The 24,107-nt window shown below is 43.2% G+C and overlaps 1 protein-coding gene across 3 annotated transcripts in view; it reads right to left on the bottom strand.

Moving 5' to 3' along the window:
- Positions 1–8,448: 8,448 nt before the first annotated feature.
- mideasa (mitotic deacetylase associated SANT domain protein a) overlaps positions 8,449–24,107 on the bottom strand; it is a 55,729-nt gene continuing 40,070 nt past the window's right edge. For all 3 annotated transcript variants that reach the window (XM_055232082.1, XM_055232081.1, XM_055232083.1), the window contains exons 12-13: positions 14,965–15,122; positions 8,449–11,827 (exon numbers count right to left, since the gene is read on the bottom strand). In XM_055232082.1, the coding sequence (XP_055088057.1) occupies positions 11,557–11,827; positions 14,965–15,122 (429 nt within the window). In that variant the 3' untranslated portion in view covers positions 8,449–11,556. The remainder of the gene's footprint in view (positions 11,828–14,964; positions 15,123–24,107) is intronic.

The raw sequence follows: 24,107 nt of genomic DNA, 5'->3' as shown, positions 1-24,107 counted from the left end.
GAGCTCCAGCTCAAGTAACCACCTCAGGAGTCAGAATTTACTTTTGTTTGAAAATGGTATTTACATTTTCTTCACATCATGATGCTTTCTGTGATCTAAGCCTGACCTTATGTATAACTGTTGTATTTTGTTTATTTGAAAATAAAAAGTTCAAGTCATAATAAAATAAATTATTTTTATATTTATATTTAAATGAGTATGTTGTTGTAGTGATTTTGATAAAAGTACTGAATTTTCTCAACTGAATTGAGCTCTTGCTTTTTCCAGTAGTTTTTTTTTGTTTTGTTTTGTTTTTTTTATATTTGTGTTTTAATAATAATAATAATACATTTTATTTGAAAGCACCTTTCAGGACACTCAAGGACACTGTACAAGACAAAGTTAAAAACACATATTTACAGATAAAACAGAGATACAAAACTGGAAGATGGTGACTGATTATGTGGTGTAGGATTGTGTGAACAGGTGGGTTTTGAGTCTGCATTTGAAAAGTGGAAGAGAGTCAATGTTGCGGAGGTCAGGAGGGAGAGAGTTCCAGAGCTGGGGAGCAGAGCAGCTGAAGGTGATGAGACGGGCAGAGGGGACAGAGAGCTGGAGAGAGGAAGAGGAGCGAAGGGAGCGAGAGGGAATGGAGATGTGGAGGAGGTCAGAGATGTGAGGTGGGGCCAAGTTATGGAGAGCTTTGAAAGTGGTGAGGAGGATTTTGAAGTGGATTCTCTGTTTTATGGGAAGCCAGTGTAGTTCTTGGAGGATGGGGGTGATGTGGTGGGAAGATGGGGTCCTGGTGATGATGCGGGCTGCGGAGTTTTGGAGAAGCTGCAGTTTCTGGAGGGATTTGTTGGGGAGACCATAGAGGAGGGAGTTACAGTAGTCAGTCTGGGAGGAGACAAGACTGTGAACAAGTATGGCAGAGGTGTGAGGAGTGAGAGAGGGACGGAGACGAGAGATATTGCGGAGGTGAAAGTTGCAGAGCGGGTGATGTTATTGATGTGGGAGTGGAAAGAAAGTGGGCTGTCGAGGATGACACCCAGACTCTTGACCTGAGGGGAAGGAAGGACAGTGGAATCATGGATGGAGATGGAGAAGCTGTTGGATTTGGAGATAGTAGAGGGGGTGCCTACTAGGAGGACTTCGGTTTTAGAACTGTTAAGTTGGAGGAAGTTGGGGGAGAACCAGGGAGAGGTTAGAGGGAGAGATGAGGAAGGTTTGGTGGAGATGTAGAGCTGGGTGTCATCCATGTAGCAGTGAAAGTGAATATTGTGTTTACGGAACAGAAGACCAAGGGGGAGAATATAGATGATGAAGAGAAGGGGACCTAGGACAGAGCCTTGGGGAATGCCAGCAGAGACAGGGAGCGTGTTGGATTTGTAGGATTTGAGATGAATGAATTGACTACGGTCAGAGAGATATGAGGTGAAGCAGGAGAGAGGAGTGTGGGAAATACCAATGGATTGAAATCTGTGAATGAGAATGTTGTGGGAGATGGTGTCAAAGGCAGCTGTTAAATCAAGGAGGATGAGAATGGAGAGTAAACCGGAGTCAGAGGCTAGAAGGAGGTCATTGGTGATTCTAAGAAGTGCTGTTTTTGCGCTATAGAGTGGGCGGAAACCGGATTGAAACTGTTCATAGATGCTGTTAATGGCAAGATGGGTGTGGAGTTGAGAAGCAACAGTTTTTTCAAGAATTTTGGAGATAAAGGGCAGGTTGGAAATAGGTCGAAGGTTATTGAAATTATTAGGATCTAGACCAGTTTTTTTTCAGAATAGGGGTAACAGAAGCAGTTTTGAGAGATGAAGGAACCGAACCAGTAATCAGGGAGGAGTGAATGATGTTAGTAATGAAGGGGGCAAGAGAAGAGAGACAGGATTTAACAAGAGCTGTAGGAATAGGGTCAAGTTCGGAGGTGGAGGGTTTGGAGTTAAGAATGTACTCAGAGACAGCTAGAACAGAGGGAAGAGAAAAGCTTGAAAATGTTGTTGAAAAGCAGGGAGAGAAGGTGACCACTCCAGAAACTGCAGCTCCACTTATCAGGTGTTGATGGATGGTTGTGATCTTGGAGACAAAAAAATGACATTAGTGAGTTACAGAAATCAGAGGAAAACAGGTGATTGGGGAGAGAGTCAGGAGGTTTTGTTATGTTGGAGAGAAGTGAGAACAGGTTCCTAGAGTTGTGTTTTCTCAAAACCTTCAGCCTTTTCAACAGCTTTCAAACTATGAGAACAATTTTTTATTTTTTATTTTTTTTTACTTCGTAACAGTATTTTTACTTTTGTACTTTATAACTTTCCACCACTGCTTTTGATGTGACCACAACTGAAAATTGTGTTAATTGTTGAGGACTTCACACTCTGCACAGCTTTTTGGCTCGTAGCTCGACACAACAGTCAGACACCTAACCCTGTGGGGAAATACACCTGCACCGGCCCACCACCTCTTCCCATGAGCAATACTAGAGCAGTGGAGAGTCCAAGATCCTGAGCTCCACACCCACAGCCCCACACCCAGGGCCTCACATCCAAAGTCCAACACCCAGAGTGCAACATCCAGAGTCCAACACCCAGAGCCTCACACCTAGAGCCCTACACCCAGAGCCCCAGCGGTCCTCTACTACTGCCCAGTCCTGTCTGCACCCGACCCTTCTGAAACCCTGCAGATAGTGACCACACAGGGGAAGGGCTCACACAGGAGCTCAACCTCCAGGCCTGGCTTCAAAGTGGTGCGTCCAGGATGGGACCAACTATGGCAGAATGGGACATCATGGTCCTTGGTAGACTTTCTGTAGAAGTATGATGAACTGCTCTTAGTTTGGTCCAAGAGAGTCCTTTTGGGTTTGAACCAACTGGATTCCAGTTTGGCAAGTTGAGGGTTCTACTTAACATTAGACACTAACAGAAGTCCAACAGTGCTACTCAATTAATGGAGAAAATAAATAAACAGACACACAGTTTTGTTTGTGATAAATAATGCAGGGTAGTCATCATGTATTTAATACAGTAAGGTGAAGTTTTTTTTTTTCCGTCAATTTCATGATTTACAAGTCTCAGCAGTTGATGTGTTGATGACAGGAACTGAATAAGGTAAGAGGAAAGGCAAAGCCACAGTGTGCGGCCCACCCCTCATCTTCACGTCATTGCTTCACATTGTATAATACTGCGGACAGCGGCAGCATACAACAATACATCGGGGATGTTTGGCTATGACTCACTCACCCTTCACCTGAACTGGTAGAGTGTTCACTGATCCAAAGGTTGGTAGTTTGAATTCCGCTTTCAACCTAAACATCATTGATTGAGCAGTCAGATCCAGTGACCCAGAGTTTGACTGTGTGATTTCAGCTCCCACAGATGAATGCTGTTGTCCTTGGTGCATGATAACCCACCTGATGATAACCCAACCCAATGTTTGCGTACACTGGTGTGTGAGTGTGTGAATGGGTGAGTAGTTTATTGCTGTAAAGTGTCTTCAAAGCACTATATAAAAAATATGACCATTTACCCTGCACATAGCCCTGCTGACTTGACAAACATCGGGCAGTGCACATTTAACACAGGAGGGGGTCATCATACAACACAAAGCCAGCACAATCACTGGCTTTAGACTGTTTGACAAGGCTGCAGTGCTCATGCTGCTTACACATCTTTCAGGCAGAAATCAGAGGTGACCAAGAGGTAGTGTAGGTAGGGCACCCTCATTTTAAAGGTTCAGATCACACATAATGGGCTACAAGCAGCTGCACAGGGCTACTGCCACACGAACGCTGAAACTGGCAACCCAAATAAGAGATTAGATAATCACCCCACACCAAATTTTAACATAAACAACTTCATGTCCAATCTTTTATGCAATTAAAGATAAATCAGCATTAAAGTTGCTATCAGGAAAAGCACTATTTGATTTGAATATGCTTACCTCCTATCTGGAGACACAAAAGGGTCAAGTTTAAGCGTTTGAGGAGAAGGTCCAGATAGGTTGCAGAATGTGGGTCTGAAATAACAAAAGACAAATGGCTTCACAGTGGCAACTCACAAGAAAAAAGAGAGCAGTGAATTCAACTCAAAATATGTATTTTTGTTTAATGTTGTAGGACCAGGACTCTACATTTATATACCGTTTTTATTGATGACATTTTGCATGCACACTTGCTCACATGAAATATACAGCTCTATTTCAAATGCAGCTCATTATTATGCATTGGGGACATTGCTCTCGGTAACGGAGCAGTTACTGTACCTTGCTCCACGGAGCGAATGGTGCGAGCCCAAATCCATTACAAGTGAAGATGCTGACGAGGCAGTGCTGTGACATACGGCTGCACTCTCATTAAGCAAACCTGCAGTCCATACACATGTGCTTATGTGAAAACCACCAACCAATCAGAATGCAGGGGTCAGAGGTCGCTGGGCATATCACATCCATCAAGGACAGGGCAGTTAGAGCAGCTATAGACATTATGCCAAGTGATTTCTATTTGGCATCAAGAAGCAGCACTGAGACAGCCCACTACAGACTAACATGACATACTGCAGGGGTGGAAGGAAACCAATTACAAACACTCTAGTGACTATAAATGAGTTGCCTGGGATCAGAATACACACTTCTTCAATTCTTAACGAAGATGTGAGTCTGGTTACTGGTGAATTTCCCCACCAACACTGTTTCAGTGCAGGTGGAGAGCTGCTGATCTAGGCTGGGGATGGTGTCAGGTGGTGGAAGGAATACTTTGAGGATCTCCTCAATCCCACTGTTACGTCTTCTGAGGAGGAAGCAGAGACTGGGGACCCGGGGGTGGACTCATCCATTACCTTGGCTGAAGTCACTGAGGTGGTTGGTAAGCTCCTTGGTGGCAAGGCTCCGGGGGAGGATGAGGTCTGCCCCGAGTACCTCAAGTCTCTGGATGTTGTGGGGCTGTCTTGGCTCACACGTCTCTACAAAGTGGCAGTCGGGGATAGTACCGCTGGACTGGCAGACAGGAGTGGTGGTCCCTCTGTATAAGAAGGGGACCAGAGGGTGTGTTCCAATTACAGGGGAATCACACTCCTCAGCCATCCCGATAGTTGAACCTCAGATTCAGGTGGAGCAGTGTGGTTTTCACTGGACCAGCTCTATACTCATGCGAGTTTACCCAACCAGTCCATGTGTTTTGTGGATCAGGAGAAGGCATTCAACCGTGTCTCTCGTAGTGTCCTTTGGGGGGTGCTCTGGGAGCATGAGGTTCGGGGGCCTTTGCTAAGGGCTGTCCGGTCTCTGTATGACCGGCGCAGGAGCTGTGTTCGCATTGTCGGTAGTAAGTCAGACCTGTTCCCCGTGCATGTTGGACTCCACCAGGGCTGCCCTTTGTCACCAGTTCGGTTCATTATATTTATGGGCAGAAGTTCTAGGCACAGCCAGGGGTCGGAGAGGGTTCAGTTTGGGAACCACAGTATCTCATCTCTGTTGTTTGCAGATGGTGTTGTCCTGATGGCTTCATCGAGCCACGACCTGCAGCAGGCACTGGGGCGGTTTGCAGCCGAGTGTGAAGCGGCTGGGATGAGAATCAGCTCCTCCAAATCCAAGGCCATGGTTCTCGACCATAAAAAGGTGGCTTGCCCTCGCCGCGTGGGTCCTCAAATGGAGGAGTTCAAGTACCTCGGGGTGTTGTTCACGTGTGAGGGAAGGATGGAGCGTGAGATTGACAGGCAGATCAGTGCAGCGTCTGCAGTGATGCAGTCGCTGTATCGGTCTGTTGTGGTAAAGAAGGAGCTGAGTTGAAAGGCAAAGCTCTTGATTTACCGATCAATCTACGTTTCTACCCTCACCTATGGTCATGAGCTCTGAGTAATCACAGTAATCACAAGACAAGATCGCGGATACAAGGGGCCAAAATGGGTTTTTAAGGGTGGCTGGGCGCACCCTTAGAGATAGCGTGAGAAGCTCAGTCACACGGGAGGAGCTTTGAGTAGAGCCGCTGCTCCTACACGTCGAGAGGAGCCAGCTGAGGTGGCTCTAGCATCTGCTCAGGATGCCTCCTGGACGCCTCCCAAGGGAGGTGTTCTGGGTATGTCCCACCGGGAGGAGGCCCCGGAGAAGACCGCTAGGGGGACTATGTCTCTTGGCTGGCCTAGGAACGCCTTGTGGTCCCATCAGAGGAGCTGGAGGACATGTCTGGGGTGAGGGAAGTCTGAGAGTCTCTGCTTAGACTGCTGCCCCCGTGACCCGGGCCCTGGATAAGCAGAAGAATATTAATGGATCTGTAAAAGACTTAAAAGGGACCATATTACACTATTCTCTGATCTTGTCATGATGCACCCATTTCTGTCTCCTGTGTTGTTTCCCTGTGTGCTTTTCCCCTCCCTCACCTGCCTGAACCTGGAGCTGGGCGGAGTTCCTGGCTCCACCCGCGCACACCTGCATTCCATCAGCACAATCATCGCCACCTGCCGTGGATAAGAGGAGCCAGGACCATACACTCTGGGCCAGATCGTCCGCGTGTCAAACATTCCTGCTCCCTGGACCGTCCCAGCACCTCTTCCTCTGGTTCTGCTCCTGACCCCGTGTTCCTGCTCCAGTATTGTCTGTTTTGTCTTTACCACCTTGTCTCGTCCTGGACCCCGGCTTGCACCCCGCTATCCTCTCTGGTTCCCGCTCCCTGCCTCCATCGCCCCCGGCTCCGTCCCTGTTCCTGTCTCCCGTACTGGTTGCTCCCTGTTCCTGTCCCTGCTCTCCAAGACGCATTCCCGGACTCTGGCTCGCACCCGGCTCCTTGCCCCTCGTCGGTCTGATCTATACTTGTCAGTATTTCACAAACTGTAAATAAACACTGTAAACTTGCTCCGAGTTCTGCACCTTTTGGTCCCACCTGAACCAGCATTACGACAGATCTCTGTTCTAATGTTGTTTCCTCATCACAAACAGACCTGGAGTTGTGTTTTGTTTCATTCACACATGTTTAACACACAAACCCTGCATATTTAGGAGTTCTTCTCTCAAAACAGAAAAAACTCTGTTTCACCTTGTGATGTCATTGAGAAGTAACGCAGGAAGTGCTCCATTGTGTTTTTAAACTCCATACATCTTCACTAGAATGATTTGGAGAATTTCAGCCCTCAACTTGCTAGTTTCTACTGAACAAAAGGTAAAAGGAGCTGTTAACTTAAACTACCACTTCATGACATCACAAGGTGATTACTCAAATATGTGTGAATGAAACAAAACAGAAATCCGGGTCCGTTTTTGAGGAGGGAACAGCATTAGAACTTGGCTTAAAACTCAAAAGAGTGCATCTTATAGGACATTCACTTCAGTCCAGTGTAGATATGTTGGCCCATGGTCATGCGAGTTTTATATTCATCCTCCAAAATGTGCTTTAACTGTCATGATCCAGATCCACCTGTGACTGGTGCCTATGTGAGCCAATAAACCTTTATGCAAATTAAAGTTTGTGTTACTTAAGTGAATCATCAAACTGAGCATTAAAATAAGGTGATGGAAATTATTGACAATGTGTATACATGTTGTTGTGAGGTTGCTGCTCTCTGGTGCACAGCTGAGGTTAGAATCTGGGCTCATACAAACATGCCTTATTTATGTTCCCTCACTAAGGATGACATCGATCACTTTTATGCTGCAATCGGTGACCTTAGAGGTCAGTGTCACTGGTGTGGTCCACTCAACTCAAGGACCCACCCTCATCTGGAGTCTAACCCACAGCCTTCTTAATGACAGCAGGAGACAGGGTAACCACTCCACCACAATCACACAGGGGTGGGAGGTGCTGTGATGCTGACTGGGCTCCTTAGGGTTGAGTTATGGTCCCTCTGGTCAGGGTCGCCCCTGGCCCACTCCCCTTGTGGCAATTACTTCATATTGCTTCATAACTCAAAAGTTTTATATTTTATATTCAATCCTATATTCAATATTCATCCTCAGAGTATCCTCCCTTTACTTTGTGGACTGTGCTGCAGTCTCAATGAGCTCCATGATGAAGTTTCCTGAAATGACTTTCACTTCACAGCATCAGGGTCAAGAGATGCCAAAAGTGCAAACCAGTGATCAAAGCAAAGGATATTCATTTTATTTATTTAATTGTTTATTTTCATTTATTTATTTATTTTTTATCTAAAACAAGTTTTGCTCATTAGGAGTTTATTTTTTATTTACTGCGTATTATGTCATTCATAATGTTGATGCTTCAGTGAGAATCTACGGGGTAACTAATGATGGAAATAAAGAAACATCAATGACAAAGCTTTGACTGGTAGTGTATATGCATGTGGATATTTGAGGATGGTAGGGCATCTGACACATTCATTAATAAATTAACAAACTAACCATGTCTCGTACTTTCTTAGACCAGGTCAAATCATGTATCAGACTTCTGTGCTGTTGTGAATAGAGCTCTAGCGCCCTCTGCTGAACCAATCTCACATTACACCACAGGTTTCTGACACAAACGACACATGGACCAGTAATGAACAATATAAATGTATATATTTTTTTTTCTCAATTTACAGTTTTGATAATGCACTCACACATTCGTATTAGATCAGCAAAATGCATCATAAATATATGGCATTTTCTTACAAACTTTTGTACAATTCAAAAAGGTCCCTTAGCTGTAAAAAATATGTGTACAACCAGCCTAAAAATAACAAATCTGCAACTCTCTCAACAAGATTATAAATACAAGCTCTTATTTGTATTGGTAAAATGCTTTGACAATATACACTGCAAAGAAGGAAGATCTAGTTTCAATTCACTTGAAACATTTTGTCTTAAAGTGCGTTTCTGTGTTGAATGTCCAAATGTTCGGCACAATTTACACATATAAACTGATACTGATGTGTTTATTTTGTTGAAATAAGGTTTAAAGTTTTCTTACAATCTTATTTGTCAAATAATAATCTCTATGTACATTACAGGAGCTTTGGCCCAGTGTACAATATGGTTGCAAGGTAACAGTTAGAATTCCCTAGTGTGCCATGATTTCCAAACAGGAAGTGAATTTTTGAACATAAAAAATGGCCAAACTGGGAAATGTTTTTTTCGTTTAGTAAAATCTTATCTTATATTAACTGTCTTTTTGTGCAATGATCAGTCTAATGCTGAAGAAGTGGTCTTTAATGTATTAACGGCAGAACCCTCGAGTATCTATCACAAAACTGCATGCTTCTTTCTGTCCCAAGTGTCCGCACAGACACTGGCATTTCAATATTCTGCGCCTTCAACGTGGAATAATTTACAAAAAGTCTTGAAATTACAAGAACTGACTTCAATAGTTCAGTTTAAATCTATGTTGAAAGGTTTGGAAATTAAGTCTATGATTTGTAATTGCTTTTAAGAATTAATTTTGTGATGTGTTGAAATGTGTGTGTAATGTAATGTAACTGTGCTGTGGCCAGGACTCCCTTGAAAAAGAGATTAGTAATCTCAATGTGACTTTCCTGGTTAAATAAAGGTCTCCCCTTTAGTCCTCCAGACCCCGCCCTCCTCCCCCTCACTCTCTCCTTTAGTCCTCCAGATCCCACCCTTCCCCTGTTCACTCTCCACTTCAGACCTTTTTGTTTTGTCACACTTTTAGAACATAAAATTGGAGAATGAAAAGTATGTCAAAGCGGATGGTAGGAGCAATAAAGTTTTAAATACAGGAGAATAAAGATTGTTCAAACATGAATCACTCCCAAATACAGCGTCAGAAGGTAAATGAGAAGGAAACAACTATAAAATGGTGAAAAGCTCTGAAAAGTCAGAATATGAGTCCTTTAAATCCAATCAGTCAAAAATACTGAAATAAATATGTAGTCTTTATAAAACAATCTATTGAACTAATGTAGATATCCCTTCTTTTGCAGTGTAATAAAATTTGATCTTTTGCACACAGTCTACTTAGTGAGGTTGTGTTTGACATTCATTTCATGTAAATATAAAACTTTTAGAAGAAAAAAACAATACATAAAAAAAACCTCATCACTTTCTGCTGAGTGAAGGGGAGTGTGTGGAGGCAGTAGAACTAAGCCTGTCACCATAACAACTATATGAACTTATTATTCAATAAATGGCTAATTAAAGAGGGGGTATTTCTATGTATTACCTGCTGACACATAACATATTTAGGTCACTATGTTTCCTTTTATCATTGTGAAAATGAAAACAACGTATTAACATGTTCAAAAAGTTTCACCCTCGTTTCTGATGCTCCTCCCCTTGCATGATGATTGCATGATGATTTTACAGACTTTACAGCTAACAGTAAGAAGGGTCCGGGAGAGATCACTAGATTACTCATATGCGCATGGATGACATCTCAAACCTCTTCAGACATGCTTTTGATTAGGGAATGTTATAACATTGTAAAAAGCTTCAAAATTTGCTTTTGCATTTTATTTGCGCTAGTTATGAATGTTGTAAAATAAATTCGGTGTACACTGTCTGCTTCTAATTATGAAGTGTTTTATTGTCTGATAATCAGGAAGTGCATTATTAGCATTATGTCATGGAAAAAACTCTGCTCTGGTCTCTGAAAGTTGTGAAACTCGCTTATAATCTAATTATTAGGATGCTCTGAATGCATAAATGCATAAGCGTTTAGATTAATTATCTAGCTTTAGGTGTATTGGGTCTTTGGTACAAAGTGGTCTTCAATATTACTGTTTATTATCCATCCATTTTCTTCCGCTTATCCGGGGCCGGGTCGCGGTGGCAGCAGTCTAAGCAGGGACTCCCAAACTTCCCTCACCCCAGACACGTCCTCCAGCTCCTCCGGTGGGACCCCAAGGCGTTCCCAGGCCAGCCGAGAGACATAGTCCCTCCAGCGTGTCCTGTGTCTTCCCCGGGGCTCCTCCCGGTGGGACATGCCCAGAACACCTCCCTAGGGAGGCCTCCAGATGCCCGAGCCACCTCAGCTGGCTCCTCTCAACATGTAGGAGCAGCGGCTCTACTCCGAGCTCCTCCCGTGTGACTGAGCTCCTCACCCTATCCCTAAGGGTGCGCCCGACCACTCTGCGGAGGAAACCCATTTCGGCCGCTTGTATCCGCGATCTTGTCCTTTCGGTCATTACCCAGAGCTCATGACCATAGGTGAGGGTAGGAACGTAGATTGAGGTAAATCGAGAGCTTTGCCTTTGGGCTCAGCTCCTTCTTCACCACAATGGACCGATACAGCGACCGCATCACTGCAGACGCTGCACCGATCCGCCTGTCAATCTCACGCTCCATCCTTCCCTCACTCGTGAACAAGACCCCAAGATACTTGAACTCCTCCACTTGGGGCAGAGACTCACCACCCACCCGGAGAGAGCAAACCACCTTTTTCCAGTCGAGAACCATGGCCTCGGATTTGGAGGAGCTGATTCTCGTCCCAGCCGCTTCACACTCGGCTGCAAACCGCCCCAGTGCCTGCTGCAGGTCCTGGCTCGATGAAGCCATCAGGACTGTTTATTATAATATATTTTAAAGAAGAAATCTATAGCACATTTAAATGTGTTATTGTGACAGGCCTAAGCAAATACCAGGAAAGCAAAGTGTTTTCATTATGCTTATGAGTAAACCTTCTAGTTTGGGATTTGATCAGAGGGGCTGGTTCTAATGCCAGTCTTCATCATAAACATCGTCTGCCTCACTGGACTCCGCCCCACTGCCCTGCTCCTGGTATGGTCCCACAGTCCGTGGTCTGCCCTGATCTGTGCGAGATCCCGGTCTAGACCCTGGTCCTTGTTCAGACCCAGATCCCGGCTGCAGAGTCCTAGCTCGGTTTTGCTCCTCCTGCTGTCTGAGCCTGAGGGCAGCAGCCTTCTTCTCCTGCTCAGCGTGGCTCTTCATGTGGGCACTGCGGCTCTTCACTTTACCAAACACTCTGAAGGTAAAAAACAAGAGGATATCAAACTAAATCAAAATCATTGTATTTGTCCCCGAGGGGCTGTTTAAGCACTTGAGCAGTAAAATACAATAACAGAAAAGCTCAAACAAATGTGTTAGTGCAGCTCAACAGGTAGAGTCATCAGGCCCAGTGTCAGGCCAGTGTGAGGTGAGTAACAGCCCTCAGGACACAAGTGTCCCTCCTCTTCATACTCTGTGTCCTGCAGCATCACAGAGTCAGGTGAAGTCTGGACACAACAGGAAACCCTCTTCAGTCTTGAGTCGGAACATTCCCTCCAAATGTTTTCTCTGGAACATCTTTTACAATATTTGGTATAGAAAGCCCATTCCATTGTTGTAAAAAGTCTGTAGCTTTTCAGAGGTTTTTCACCATAGATACAGGAAAAATAAACTCCTCAACTCACACAATCTAAAAGTCCTTAACATCCTTTGAACTGCACCAGCTCCACTTCTCAGTTTAAACACTGCTCAGTGCGCCACAAGAGCAGCCAACCACGGCTATGGGAACCAAGGATGATGTGTGGCTCAGTGGTAGGGTAGAAACACATATGCTTTTAAGGCACAAATAATGCTTATATAAAAATATATACTTATATAATACTTGTATAAAATATAAAACATTCTAAAAGCACAATATTTAAACTCGCAAAATGATTGGTGCCTTAACACAGCTGCAGTACATCCAGAACGCTGTTGCTCGGGTCCTGACTAGAACCAGGAAGTACGAGAACATAAGTCCTGTGCTCAGGTCTCTGCACTGGCTTCCTGTAGCTCAAAGAACAGACTTTAAAGCAGCTCTGCTTGTGTATAAGTCTCTCCATGGCCTAGGTTCAAAGTACATCTCCAACATGTTAGTGTCATATGAACCATCTCGCACTCTGAGGACTTCAGGAACCGGCCTCCTGCTGGTGCCCAGAGTCAGGACTAAACATGGGGAATCAGCATTTAAGTTTTATGCAGCTAAAACCTGGAACAGTCTTCCTGAAGATGTGAGACAGGCCTCTACTTTGACAATGTTTAAATTCAGGCTCAAAACAGTTCTGTTTAGCTGTGCATACGACTGAAAGGTTTTTATTCTGCCTCTTCTCTTTTAATGGTAAATTTATGATGATTATTTGTGATTATTTATCTTTTGATTTGTGTGATTTTAATGTCTTTCTTATTCTGTAAAGCACTTTGAATTATCTTGTGTATGAATTGTGCTGTACAAATAAACTTGCCTTGCCTGGTGCATTATTAGTTATCATTCACTAACTTTAATCTGATAATTGTTATGTGTCATTTTATGTTTAGCTAAAATGTATAATGCATTCTTATCAATAACAAACATTTCTCTTACATTTTTCATTTTTAAAGAGTGGGTTTTACTTCTTTTACTTCTATAGGGTATTAACTGTAACACATAACATAGTTAGGTCACCATGCTACCTTATATTGTTTTGAAAACGTTATATTCACATAAAACAACGTATTCAAGTTTTATAAATTTGCACATTGCACATTGTATCAGGTTTGTGAAGTTGTAGTTTACAGTTTTGTAACATGTTTTTGTACATTTATGGAGAACTCTCATGTGGGAGCATGGGTGAGTTAGGCTTGTGGGCGGAGCATTGGACATAATCTAAAACTACAGTGATGGGCCCTCCCATGGACAATAATCACATCCACCAAGACAATAACATTGAACTGGATTTTGCATTGTTGCATAATGATATAAAAAACTCCATCTGACTGTGTGTCCCTATGATGCATTTTACTGCTGATGCCCTTTATGCTGCTGCTAACACTTACTGTTCACACTGGGGTTATTTATGAGGTTATTGGACATGCTCTTGCACCTTTTGTATTCCACTTTACATCAAAACTCCACAGTGTTTGATGCTCTAAACCAGGCATGTCCAAACTGCGGCCCGGGGGCCAAATGCGGCCCTCAGACCAATTTTTCTTGGCCCTCAAGCTTCCAGGTGAATTAGCCTGTATTTCTTTAAACAGTACTTTTTACTGTATATTTCTGAAAATCTGCTTTAACAAGCCCTTATCAAATATTTAATGTGTCCCATTGAGGATGTAAGCATGAATAAAGGTCTAGCGGTTCAGTCTAACTTGTAATAATAACACACATTTGAAGCATTCACTGTATTGGCGACCAGTCTATGGCCCTCAGTCGGCCCTCGGCTTTGTCTGTGATTTTATATGCGGCCCTTCATGAAAAAAGTTTGGACACCCCTGCTCTAAACATTACTTCCTATGACAATGACAATACAATCTTAAATCTACAAACACATGGCTGGGCTCTTTGTGAAGATGACAGTACAAATTGGACCATTCTTCTCTTCTCTTCTGAAAATAAGAAACAGCTTTCCCTTCATGTTTCACATTTTCAGGAGCTTCACAGTTTCCTTTTAGCAGATGTTTGACAAAAAGGAAGGTTTGAATCTTTGAAAAACATCCAACTCCCCATTTCTAGCAGACTGTTCGGTGACTGAATGGTTTATCCCTGAACTAGGGATAATAATAATAATAATAATAATAATAATAATAATAATAATAATAATAATAATAATAATAATAATAATAATAATAATAATTTATAGAATTAACTTCATTTTGTCAGAAACAAATGTAAGGAACTGTATATAACCTGTCTTACTTACTAAAAAGTTACTACAATAACAACTGAACCTGTGTGTCCAGAGCCTTCACCTGCAGATAGAGGACATATACAAGTTTTCCTCATATTCAGTGTATGGACAGGCCTCATGTGAAAGAACCTCCAGAATTCATTCACTGAGCTGCAGAGGCTGCACTAGCATTGATTCATGATTGGCTGCAGGTGCTGGGGTTTAGGTAGTGACCATTCAGATCAGAGAGGCATTTTAGGTTTAAACCAATTGGATTTCAGCTTTGAAACTGGCAACCCAAATAAGGCTCACTCTACTTCAGTTCAGTTCCCATGTCCACTGTCTTTGTAATTCAAAATAAATCAGCTTTAGCATCTGCAATTGTTGTAAAAGTGATATTTGATTTGAACATGATGACCTCAAGTATAGAGACACAGGTTTACTGCCCATTAAGCAGAGGTGTAATATAAACATTTTACCGCAGTAGCCTCACCTGCCACACTTCTTGCAGGGGAACACTTGGTCTGGGTCTGCGGGAGCTTTAGGGGGAGCCTTGCCCTTCTTGGCCTGGGGCTCGGCACGCGGCCTGGGGGGAACGGAGGGCTGGGGCAGAGTGGAGTTCACTGGGTCTGGCACTACTACGGACACTGCCTATAAGAGAACACAAACACAGGAAATTAAAGAGTATTTCACCGCTGCCTACATTCCCAATTGATACTCTGCAGTGACATCACAACGGGGGCGTTCTACATGTATATCTGTGGTGGAATGTTCAGCAGTTACCATGGTGACACAATGCACACATTGGCAAACACTGTAAAAAAAAAAAAAAAAAAAAAAAATTTAAAGATCAAGTTCAAGAAAAATTACAAAATAGATTTACACAACACATTTTCAGGAGCCTGTGATCAATCCAAGCTCATGGTCCTGTTTAGATGTTTGACTTTCAACATAAAGGTGAGTGGCTAACTGAAAAACATTTGGCTAATGCTAGCTGGTGACTAATGTTATATAAGAGGGACTTGTGTAACAGCACAAATCAGCTCACCTGTTGTAGTTCCAACTAAATCAGTTCTTTCTGGTCAAATTGTGTTAAAATAAAGCTCAGATTAAAGTGGAGTAAAACAGAGCTTCAGACAGAGCAGTGCCGCAGGTAGCATCACATCCCCAGGGAATGTTGATGACATCAGCTGCATAAGTACCAATAGGTTGCATTCACAGTCTAAAATTTGCTGATGTGATAATTTCAGATGGAGCCAGGGGGGACTGTGTAACTCTATGGGACGATTTACTGTTTATTCGTTTCTGTTTTGGATATTTCTTTCAAAACCCTTGAACCTTATAATAATTTATTAGAAACTGGCACCACAAATTTGCCATATTAATTCCATGTCACTGACAACAATCACACTTTTGGGGTTGAATAATGGCACCACTTTGTGAAGCTATTGTGAAAAAATGCACTTTTGTTTATTTACACTGACAGAAAAGACACTGAACTTTGTGCCAGTTTTTGTTTCATGTGGATAGGCCCAGGAATTACAGAAACTACGTTAACAAAATTATATTTAAGATTTTACAAAAAATATTTTGATACATTTTTAAAAAGTTTATATTCCACTTAGTCGTTGGACTCGCGTAGAGTTAATTTCATAGCTGTTAAAGATCTGCAGAATGATTCCCAAGCCTGTTCTTCAAACAACAGAACAAAAACTGACAGAGAAACTTGGTGGAGGATGTGAGCATTATCAATAATTGACTGTTTTTAATTTGTTTTCTTTCTTACAGGGTTTTCACTGAAGGTGTCGGGTGAGAGCACATATGTGGCCTGAAGTGACGACCTCATGGAGTCTCCATATTGACTGTCATTCTCCAAAGTAGTGGTCGACCCAAATAAAAGGTAAGCAGAAATATGGAATTCTGCATATTGAATTCTTTTTTGCTAAATTTAACTTTGAGAGTTTGCCAGACTTTATGCCAATGTATGAATGAGTTTAATGTGTATGTGCACAAAATAAAGACGTTTTAAGAAATAAAAGTGCTAACGGTACCAGAATATAAAGGCACCGAGTGCCAAGGTAACGAGTATTTTCAGAGAATAAATACTGAGGTAACTAAGTACAGGGCAAGCAAAGCCCACATTGTGTGCGTTTTATTCTTAAATAATTGTTGATATTCTTAACTAGTTGTTGAGTATGAAATACATGCTGTGCGACACATATTCTTAAAGCGACATTGGCTTGTAATGTATGATATATGGTTTTGGTGGTACTGTGTCATACGTTCTTAAAGCGACAGTAGCTAGCAGTGTGTCCTGGATGCTTTTAAAGGTGCTGCATGATGCATATTCTTAAAGCTACATTAATTTGCAGTGCGTGTGCTGGATGCTTTTAAAGGTTCTGTGTGACACATTCTTAAAAGCAACGTTGGTTTGTAGTGTATGATAGATAATTTTAGAGGTACTGTGTGATAAAATCTTAGAGTGACAGTAGGTTGCAGTGTGTGCTGGATGGTTTTAAAAGTGCTGTATGATACACATTCTTAAAGCTACATTAATTCGCAGTGTGTGTGTCTTATTTTGAACTACTTTTTGATTGTGGATTACGTGCTGCATGATACACACTCTTAAAGTGACAGTACAAATGTAAAATTAAAAAATTAATATTCACATGGTAAAAAATGTAACACATTGTAATTTTAACAATATTCTTCTACTTCTTTTGAATTTTAACATAAAAACACTGAAATTGATCATCCGAAATGGCACAACAATTTATCAAAGTGACTGAGCTCCTAGAGCATGTACAGCGCCAAATTCGTTAGGACCAGGTCCTAAACAAGCTAAAGCTAAAATCACACCGATTAAAGCGCTGTTTAGTAAATATAGTGCAAAAAGGTTAGTTCATTGCGGTAAAGATACGCTTGCCCCAACCAATGCCCAATGGGAAAATCATGAGTTACCACATGGCAAACGTCATGTATCATCAGACACACCCAATCTGGGCTAAGCAACTCCAAATCCAAAAGCATGAACAAGCATTGGCCAAGTACTGGTGTTTACCCCGTACTTAAGAGGTACACAAGAAACAATGGCAATGGGCAGAAACGTCATTCCTACAACACCAGAAGAAGCACTATCTGGACCTCTGGACACAAAATTTGGAAAGATGCAAGACAACGTGACAAAAGAAATTCTGTGAGACTCCACACCAAGCCACCCACCTTCATACCAACCATCAGAAGCCAACCTGTTTTCCCCCACCACAACTGAAGAAATGATACAAGGAGCAACACACAGAGTGAAAGGAGGAACCTTGTCCCTGGTCCCACTTGGATCCACACCTATAGATGAAAAACTTCAAGATATCCAACTCCAGCTCAATGCACTAACAAACAATTTGGAATCACAAGTGGTAACAACACAAAAACTGACTGACCTGACCAGACACTGTGCGCCAAAAGGAATCTCAAGACAAACCAGTGACAGAACAAGTGACTCGAACCTAAGAAAACCGCCAAAATAATACTGAAGCCACTTGATAAAAGCAAGCTACATGTCCGGGAACAAAGAGCTACACCATCAACATTGCCACCATCAGAAGCTAAACCAGAAGAACCACAGCCAATCACAGAGCGTACAAGACACATCCATAAATAGACCAATAACGCCCCTCCATGGAAAACAACAAGAACCATCAACTGACCTGCTGGACTGGGGCCCAGGAGAAACACCAGGAGAAGCCCACATTGCACCACTGAGAGTAATACCAGGACATACGCCACTGTACCAACCATTACCAACCACTTAAAAGATTTTAACTCCTTGATGATGAGCCTCCCACGCATCACCCAGAGTGGACTGGCCTGGCTCCATGCCCTGCTTAAGTACACACCAGGAGAAACCCTCTGCTGGGGAGACATACAAACTGCCTTTGTGAGTGCCACTGATGAGACAACTGCAGATAACAACAATTGCAATACAAGAAAAGCTTCATGCAGTTCAAAGTAACACAGGCCTGTTCACATTAAGGCTTCACCTGTCAGAAGAACTGAAAAAACACTTTTCAACTATGCTCCATGATGGACTGCTGTCCCTGCAGATGAAGAGCGGTGAAGATTACCAGACATACAAACAGCTCTGGTCAGAGGACTCCCAAAACCAGTTCAAGAGCGCTTGAGTGAAGTAGTGGGCCTCCACTCTAAGCCAGAATAAGAATTTGACATGCAATACAGTTACTTTGTCTCTAAATGGCTCCAGTCCACAAGTGAAAATGAAGAGCAGAAACTAAATGTCGAAATGGCTACACTAAAATTACAACTCAAAAAACTGCAGGAAGTCAAAGAGAAAGAAAACAAGAACAAATTTACAAAAGTACTGAAACTGCTACAACCAATCAACTTGCTGATGCAATCAAGATGGTCATGCAACAACAACAACAAGCTCCACCTGTCCAACAACCAGCTGCACAACAACAACAAGCTCCACTTCTCCAACAATCAGAAGTACAACAACAACCACCAACTTCTGCTCCAGCCCAAATGTACCCAGGAGTTATAATCTACACAGCTCCTGGAGGAAGAGGACGAGGAAGGAGTGGACGAGGAGCAATAGGAAGAGGAGTAAAACATGAATATGCAACCCAATCAATGTTACGTAAGTGGGGGAATTGGGCATTGGTCAAGAGACAACAAATTCAGCCACAACATGGATGCAATCAAGTTCAGCCACAACAGGGGTACAATCAAAATTTCACACAAAATGCTCAGCTGCTAATGCAGCAGGTCCAACCACAGATACAACCAGCTCCAACCATGATGACACAACAAAGTCCAAGACAATATGGACTACTCCACTGACCACGAAGACTATGTCCATTTCCAGCTATTTGCGGAAATTAGAAACAAAACACTTCACTTAACCACTGGCAGTAAGCATGAAGGATTTAACTACTGAACATCAATTTCTATATCTACCAGGCTGCGAAATCTTGCTCTACAAAAGAGATGTTATGTGCAAACTCTCATTGTCTCTAGTTTTCTGTCCAGAAGGACATAAGCTACTCACAAAATCACAGACTATCACATTGGAACCAAAGAACCACATCAAGATTTTATACTTGTCCCCTGATGTGATAGAATTTGAAAGCACCCACCACAGTCTACTGGACACAAGTCCTAACTGATCCAGAGGCAGGCAATGCAGCCTCCCATCTATGGCAAACATACAAGACATGGGCAAAATCAATCTAACCTTTGAGAGAGTAACACGACCTGCTGCATGCAACGATGTATTACACTGATCTGGAAGATGACACACATGATCAAGCCTGGGACAGAGTCAATGGACAGACATTCCACATAACATATTCATGTCTGTACCTAGGACCACAAGGAATGGCCCTGACTGTCACTCTACCTGAAGAACTGAAGCCCTACTACAGAGAGGGTGAAGAAAGTGCATGTGTCCCTGGCAATCTAAAAGAGTCACACCTAGAAATCACTGGGACCAATGACAAAACTGGCAGCCATGTTACACTATGAACCAACAGTGCAACTAAAGGTATTTTACAACGATAACAACCACATTTTCAAAATCATTCTGCCTCAAGACATGGGAGACATAACATCCAAGCAAACAAGACACAGAACTCATGAAAATCACTCAGAAAAATATTTAAATCAAGTTCTAAATCACATCTGGATGACACACCCCAATGACGCAGGACAGGCTAAACACGTGGTTTGTGTTGAGTTAACTACAGACCGTCCTATTTTTCAGTATCCACTAAAATTAGAACACATGGCAGGCATACAAGAGGCAATTGATGGACTCCTGATGGCTGGAGTAATTCATGAAACACACTCTGAATATAACATGCCACTGTTCCCCGTGAAAAAATCTGACCCTGTGAATTGGCACATAGTGCAAGATTTCAGACCCATAAATGAAGTCACAGCAGGAGAATCACACCATGCCTTTTTCACCATCAACATTGCTCCAGAATCACAAAAATGCTTTGCATTTACCTTCAATGGGAAACAATACACCTATGCTCAGATGCCACAAGAATGGAAACATTCTCCAGGATATTTCAATCATTTCTTGAGAAAAGACTTGACCGATCTCACTCTGAACTCAAAATGCACTCTAATCCAGTATGTGGATGACATCCTCATAGTTGGTCCAACATCTCAAGATGTGCTACAAGCCACTGTCAAGCTCCTGACTCATCTGTCCACCAAAGGATACAAGGTAAAGCGGAAAAAGGTTCAAGTAGCAAGAAGAACAGTTCACTTCCTGGGACGAGTAATATCAAATGGAGCCCAAGGAATAACAGACAGCAATAAAGATGCAAACCTGACAACACCAAAACCAACTATGGTACAACAGATGCTCAGTTTTTTGGGACTCTGCAACTATTCAAGAGAATATGTACCCGGCTACACCCAGCTGACAGCTCCACTTCGTGATCAAGCCATTTGTAATGCACAATCCAACAGCAGAACTGGAATGGAACATGGAAGTGGAAGAAGCATTCACAAAGACAAAACAAGCTATTTGCTCTGCGTGTGCTCTATGTGCGCCAGATTATACTATTCCATTCCACCTGGACATTGTTGAAAAACAAGCCTTTGTACAGTCTGTGCTATACCAGAAACGATGGGGAGGAAGAAGAGTTTTGAAACATTACTCATGCAAATTAGACAGCCATGATCAAGCTCAACCTGGATGTGCAAGATATTTGGTGGCCCTGACTAAAACTATGGACAATACAGCTCACATTGTGCAGAATCACCCTCTAGTGGATCACACAAACCATGGAATTCTGGCTTATTTGAACTCAAGATTGTTCATAACCACAGCATAGCTCAGACACTGAAATAGTCACACATACAGTAATTGTCAAGATCCCAGTTTGCCTCGTGTTTTTGTGCTCTTTTCCCCCTCCCTTCTGTGTCAGAGCCTGGACAGAGACTCGGGCTCTTCCCATGCACATCTGTTTATAAATGTTTGTTTTATGTTTTAATGAAATGATGTTGAGTGTCTAATTGTGTTAACTCCCCTTCCCTTGGCTGCTCTGGCATGCCCAGGCCAACATTGTAAATAAGAAATTGTTCTTAATGTTTTGCCTGGTAAAATAAAGGTTACATAAAATAAATAAATAAATCTGCAATTAATTGCCAATCAAGCTGCACCTGGGGAGGACAAAGGGAGCCAGGACCTGACACTCCACAGTGGTACAGCTCTGCTCGGCTCAGTCTCTTGTTTTTGCATTTTCCTACTCATTTCTAAGTTGGACGTTTTTGCTCCTCATCAGATCCTGCTCCCTGGACCCGCTCAGCTTCTCTGTCTCCGACCCAGCTCTCCACGACCGGTACAAACTTCACACCCACCCAGCTCACTTCTACCGGTACTGCTCACCTCATCTCTGACCCCACTGCCCACAATCTACTCCTGGACTACTGCAAACAACCCCGCTCTCAACTATCTGATTAATCTACCTTCATTTGCACATTTAAAAACTGTAAAATAAACATTATTAAACTGTTCCCAGAGTGCTGTCTCTTTGGTCCCCCATCAGTCGTTACAATAGAACGATCTGGCCAGCATGGACCAATCAGACTCAGGGCCGGATCAAATGCTACACTGGACGTTTTTCTTATCATGGAGTCATCATTGGACAACATGAACAAACCATCCGGACCCTGCTCAAATGTAACCACACTCTGACTCAGCAAGTTACCCAGCTCTCCAACCAGGTCTCCACTCTGCTCTCCCGCCTTCAGCTTCTGCGGCATCACACTCTCAAGAATCGAGAGGCACCGGTCTAGACCCATATTCAGGTCAGCCCATCCTCCATGTTTCAACAACGTCCAGCCTGTTTTATATCAGACGCTGCAAAAATGCAGTAAATGTGTGGATTATTGAGGGGAGAGCACTCCAGTGGGTAGAAGCAAAATTTTCTAACACTACGTTAGACCATGTGACTTTTGATGGGTTTGTGGTAGACTTTAAATCAGTCTTTGATAACCCACACTATCAAGCTGACGGCTCACTCCACCTATTAAGTCTGGTCCAAGGTTCCAGGTCAGTGTACAAAACTCCATGGTATAATCAGCCATGGAGTTTTGTACACTGACACGGACCTTATGACTGCGCATCTCCGACCTGCGACCTCCTGCCCGGCGGTCCCTTGCCTTCCAGATGTTTATACAATCCCTCAAAACCCGAACGACAGACTATGGAACAGTACATCCAGGACTCATCCGCCCATCCTCGTCAGCCCTAGGAGCTGGATTCTTCTTTATCGCTAAGAAGGACAAAACACTGCAGCCCTGCATCGACTTTAGGGGCTTCAACAATATCACCATCAAAAAACAAATATCCTTTACCACTCGTCAATTCCGCCTTTACGCCACTCCATGGGGCCACCATCTTCACCAAACTTGACCTTATCATGTGGCGCGCATAAGGGAAGGTGATGAGTGGAAAACTGCTTTTAAAACGCCTCTGGGACATTTTAAATATTTAGTAATGCCCCAGCAGTCTTCCAGGTGTTAATCAACGATGTACTACAGGATTTCCTCAATCGATTTGTGTTTATGTATCTGGATGACATTCTTATCTTTTCTAAGAGCCCACAGGAACACCAGCACCACGTGTCCCTGGTCCTACAGAGGCTCCTGGAGAACAAATTGTTCGTGAAGGCAGAGAAGCGTGAGTTCCACGCAGACAAGGTCAGTTTTCTGGAGTTTATTGTGGGGTGTGGACAGGTGAAAACCAACCCAGAAAAAATTAAAGCAGTCACTGAGTGGCCTACACCTAACAACAGGAAACAGCTACAAAGATTTATTGGGTTTGCTAACTTCTACAGATGTTTCATCAGAGACTTTAGCCGTGTTATTGCTCTCTTCCTGAGCAATAACACACACCTGTCCCTCCAGACTGTTTTGCTGGATCCCGGAAGCCCAGTCGGCCTTTGAAAAACTGAAGATCTATTCACCTCTGCCCCAATTTTACACAGTCCTCTCCCAAAGGTTTGAACCACGGAATCATTTATATCCCTGTGCCTTTTTCTCTTGTCGCCTTTCACCAGCTGAGAGCAACAACGATGTCGGGGATCGAGAACTGCTGGCGGTCAAGCTCGCCCTGGAAGGGTGGCACCACTGCTTAGAAGGGGCAGGGCAGCCATTCCTGGTTTGGACAGATCACAAAAACCTAGCTTATATTCAGTCAGCTAAACGTTTAAATCCCCGTCAAGCCCGGTGGTCAATATTTTTCAGTGGATTCAATTTCACACTCACATATCGCCCAGAATCCTGCAACATCAAACCGGATGCACTCTCGCGCTAGTTCTCCCAGGAGGACGCTGCCACCCCTCCGGAGCCCATGATATATCCTACCTGCTTGGTCGCAGCTGTCTGCTGGGAGATTGAGGATCTGGTTCGGGAGGCTCAACGCACTCAGCCTGATCCAGGTAATGGCCCACCTGGTACTCTCTTTGTTGCAGATTCTGTTCACTCCAAGGTTTGTGAATGGATCCACTGCTCTCTTGCCATCCAGGGGTCAATCGCATGCTCTCCCTTCTGAGACGTCACTTCTGGTGGCCAATGGTTGCAGGGCCTATGTGTTGG

Source organism: Periophthalmus magnuspinnatus, chromosome 24, assembly GCF_009829125.3.
Source record: "Periophthalmus magnuspinnatus isolate fPerMag1 chromosome 24, fPerMag1.2.pri, whole genome shotgun sequence".
Lineage (NCBI taxonomy): Eukaryota > Metazoa > Chordata > Actinopteri > Gobiiformes > Gobiidae > Periophthalmus > Periophthalmus magnuspinnatus.
The sequence above is the reverse complement of the archived record's forward strand: the minus strand, read 5'-3'. Positions and strand labels throughout refer to the sequence as shown.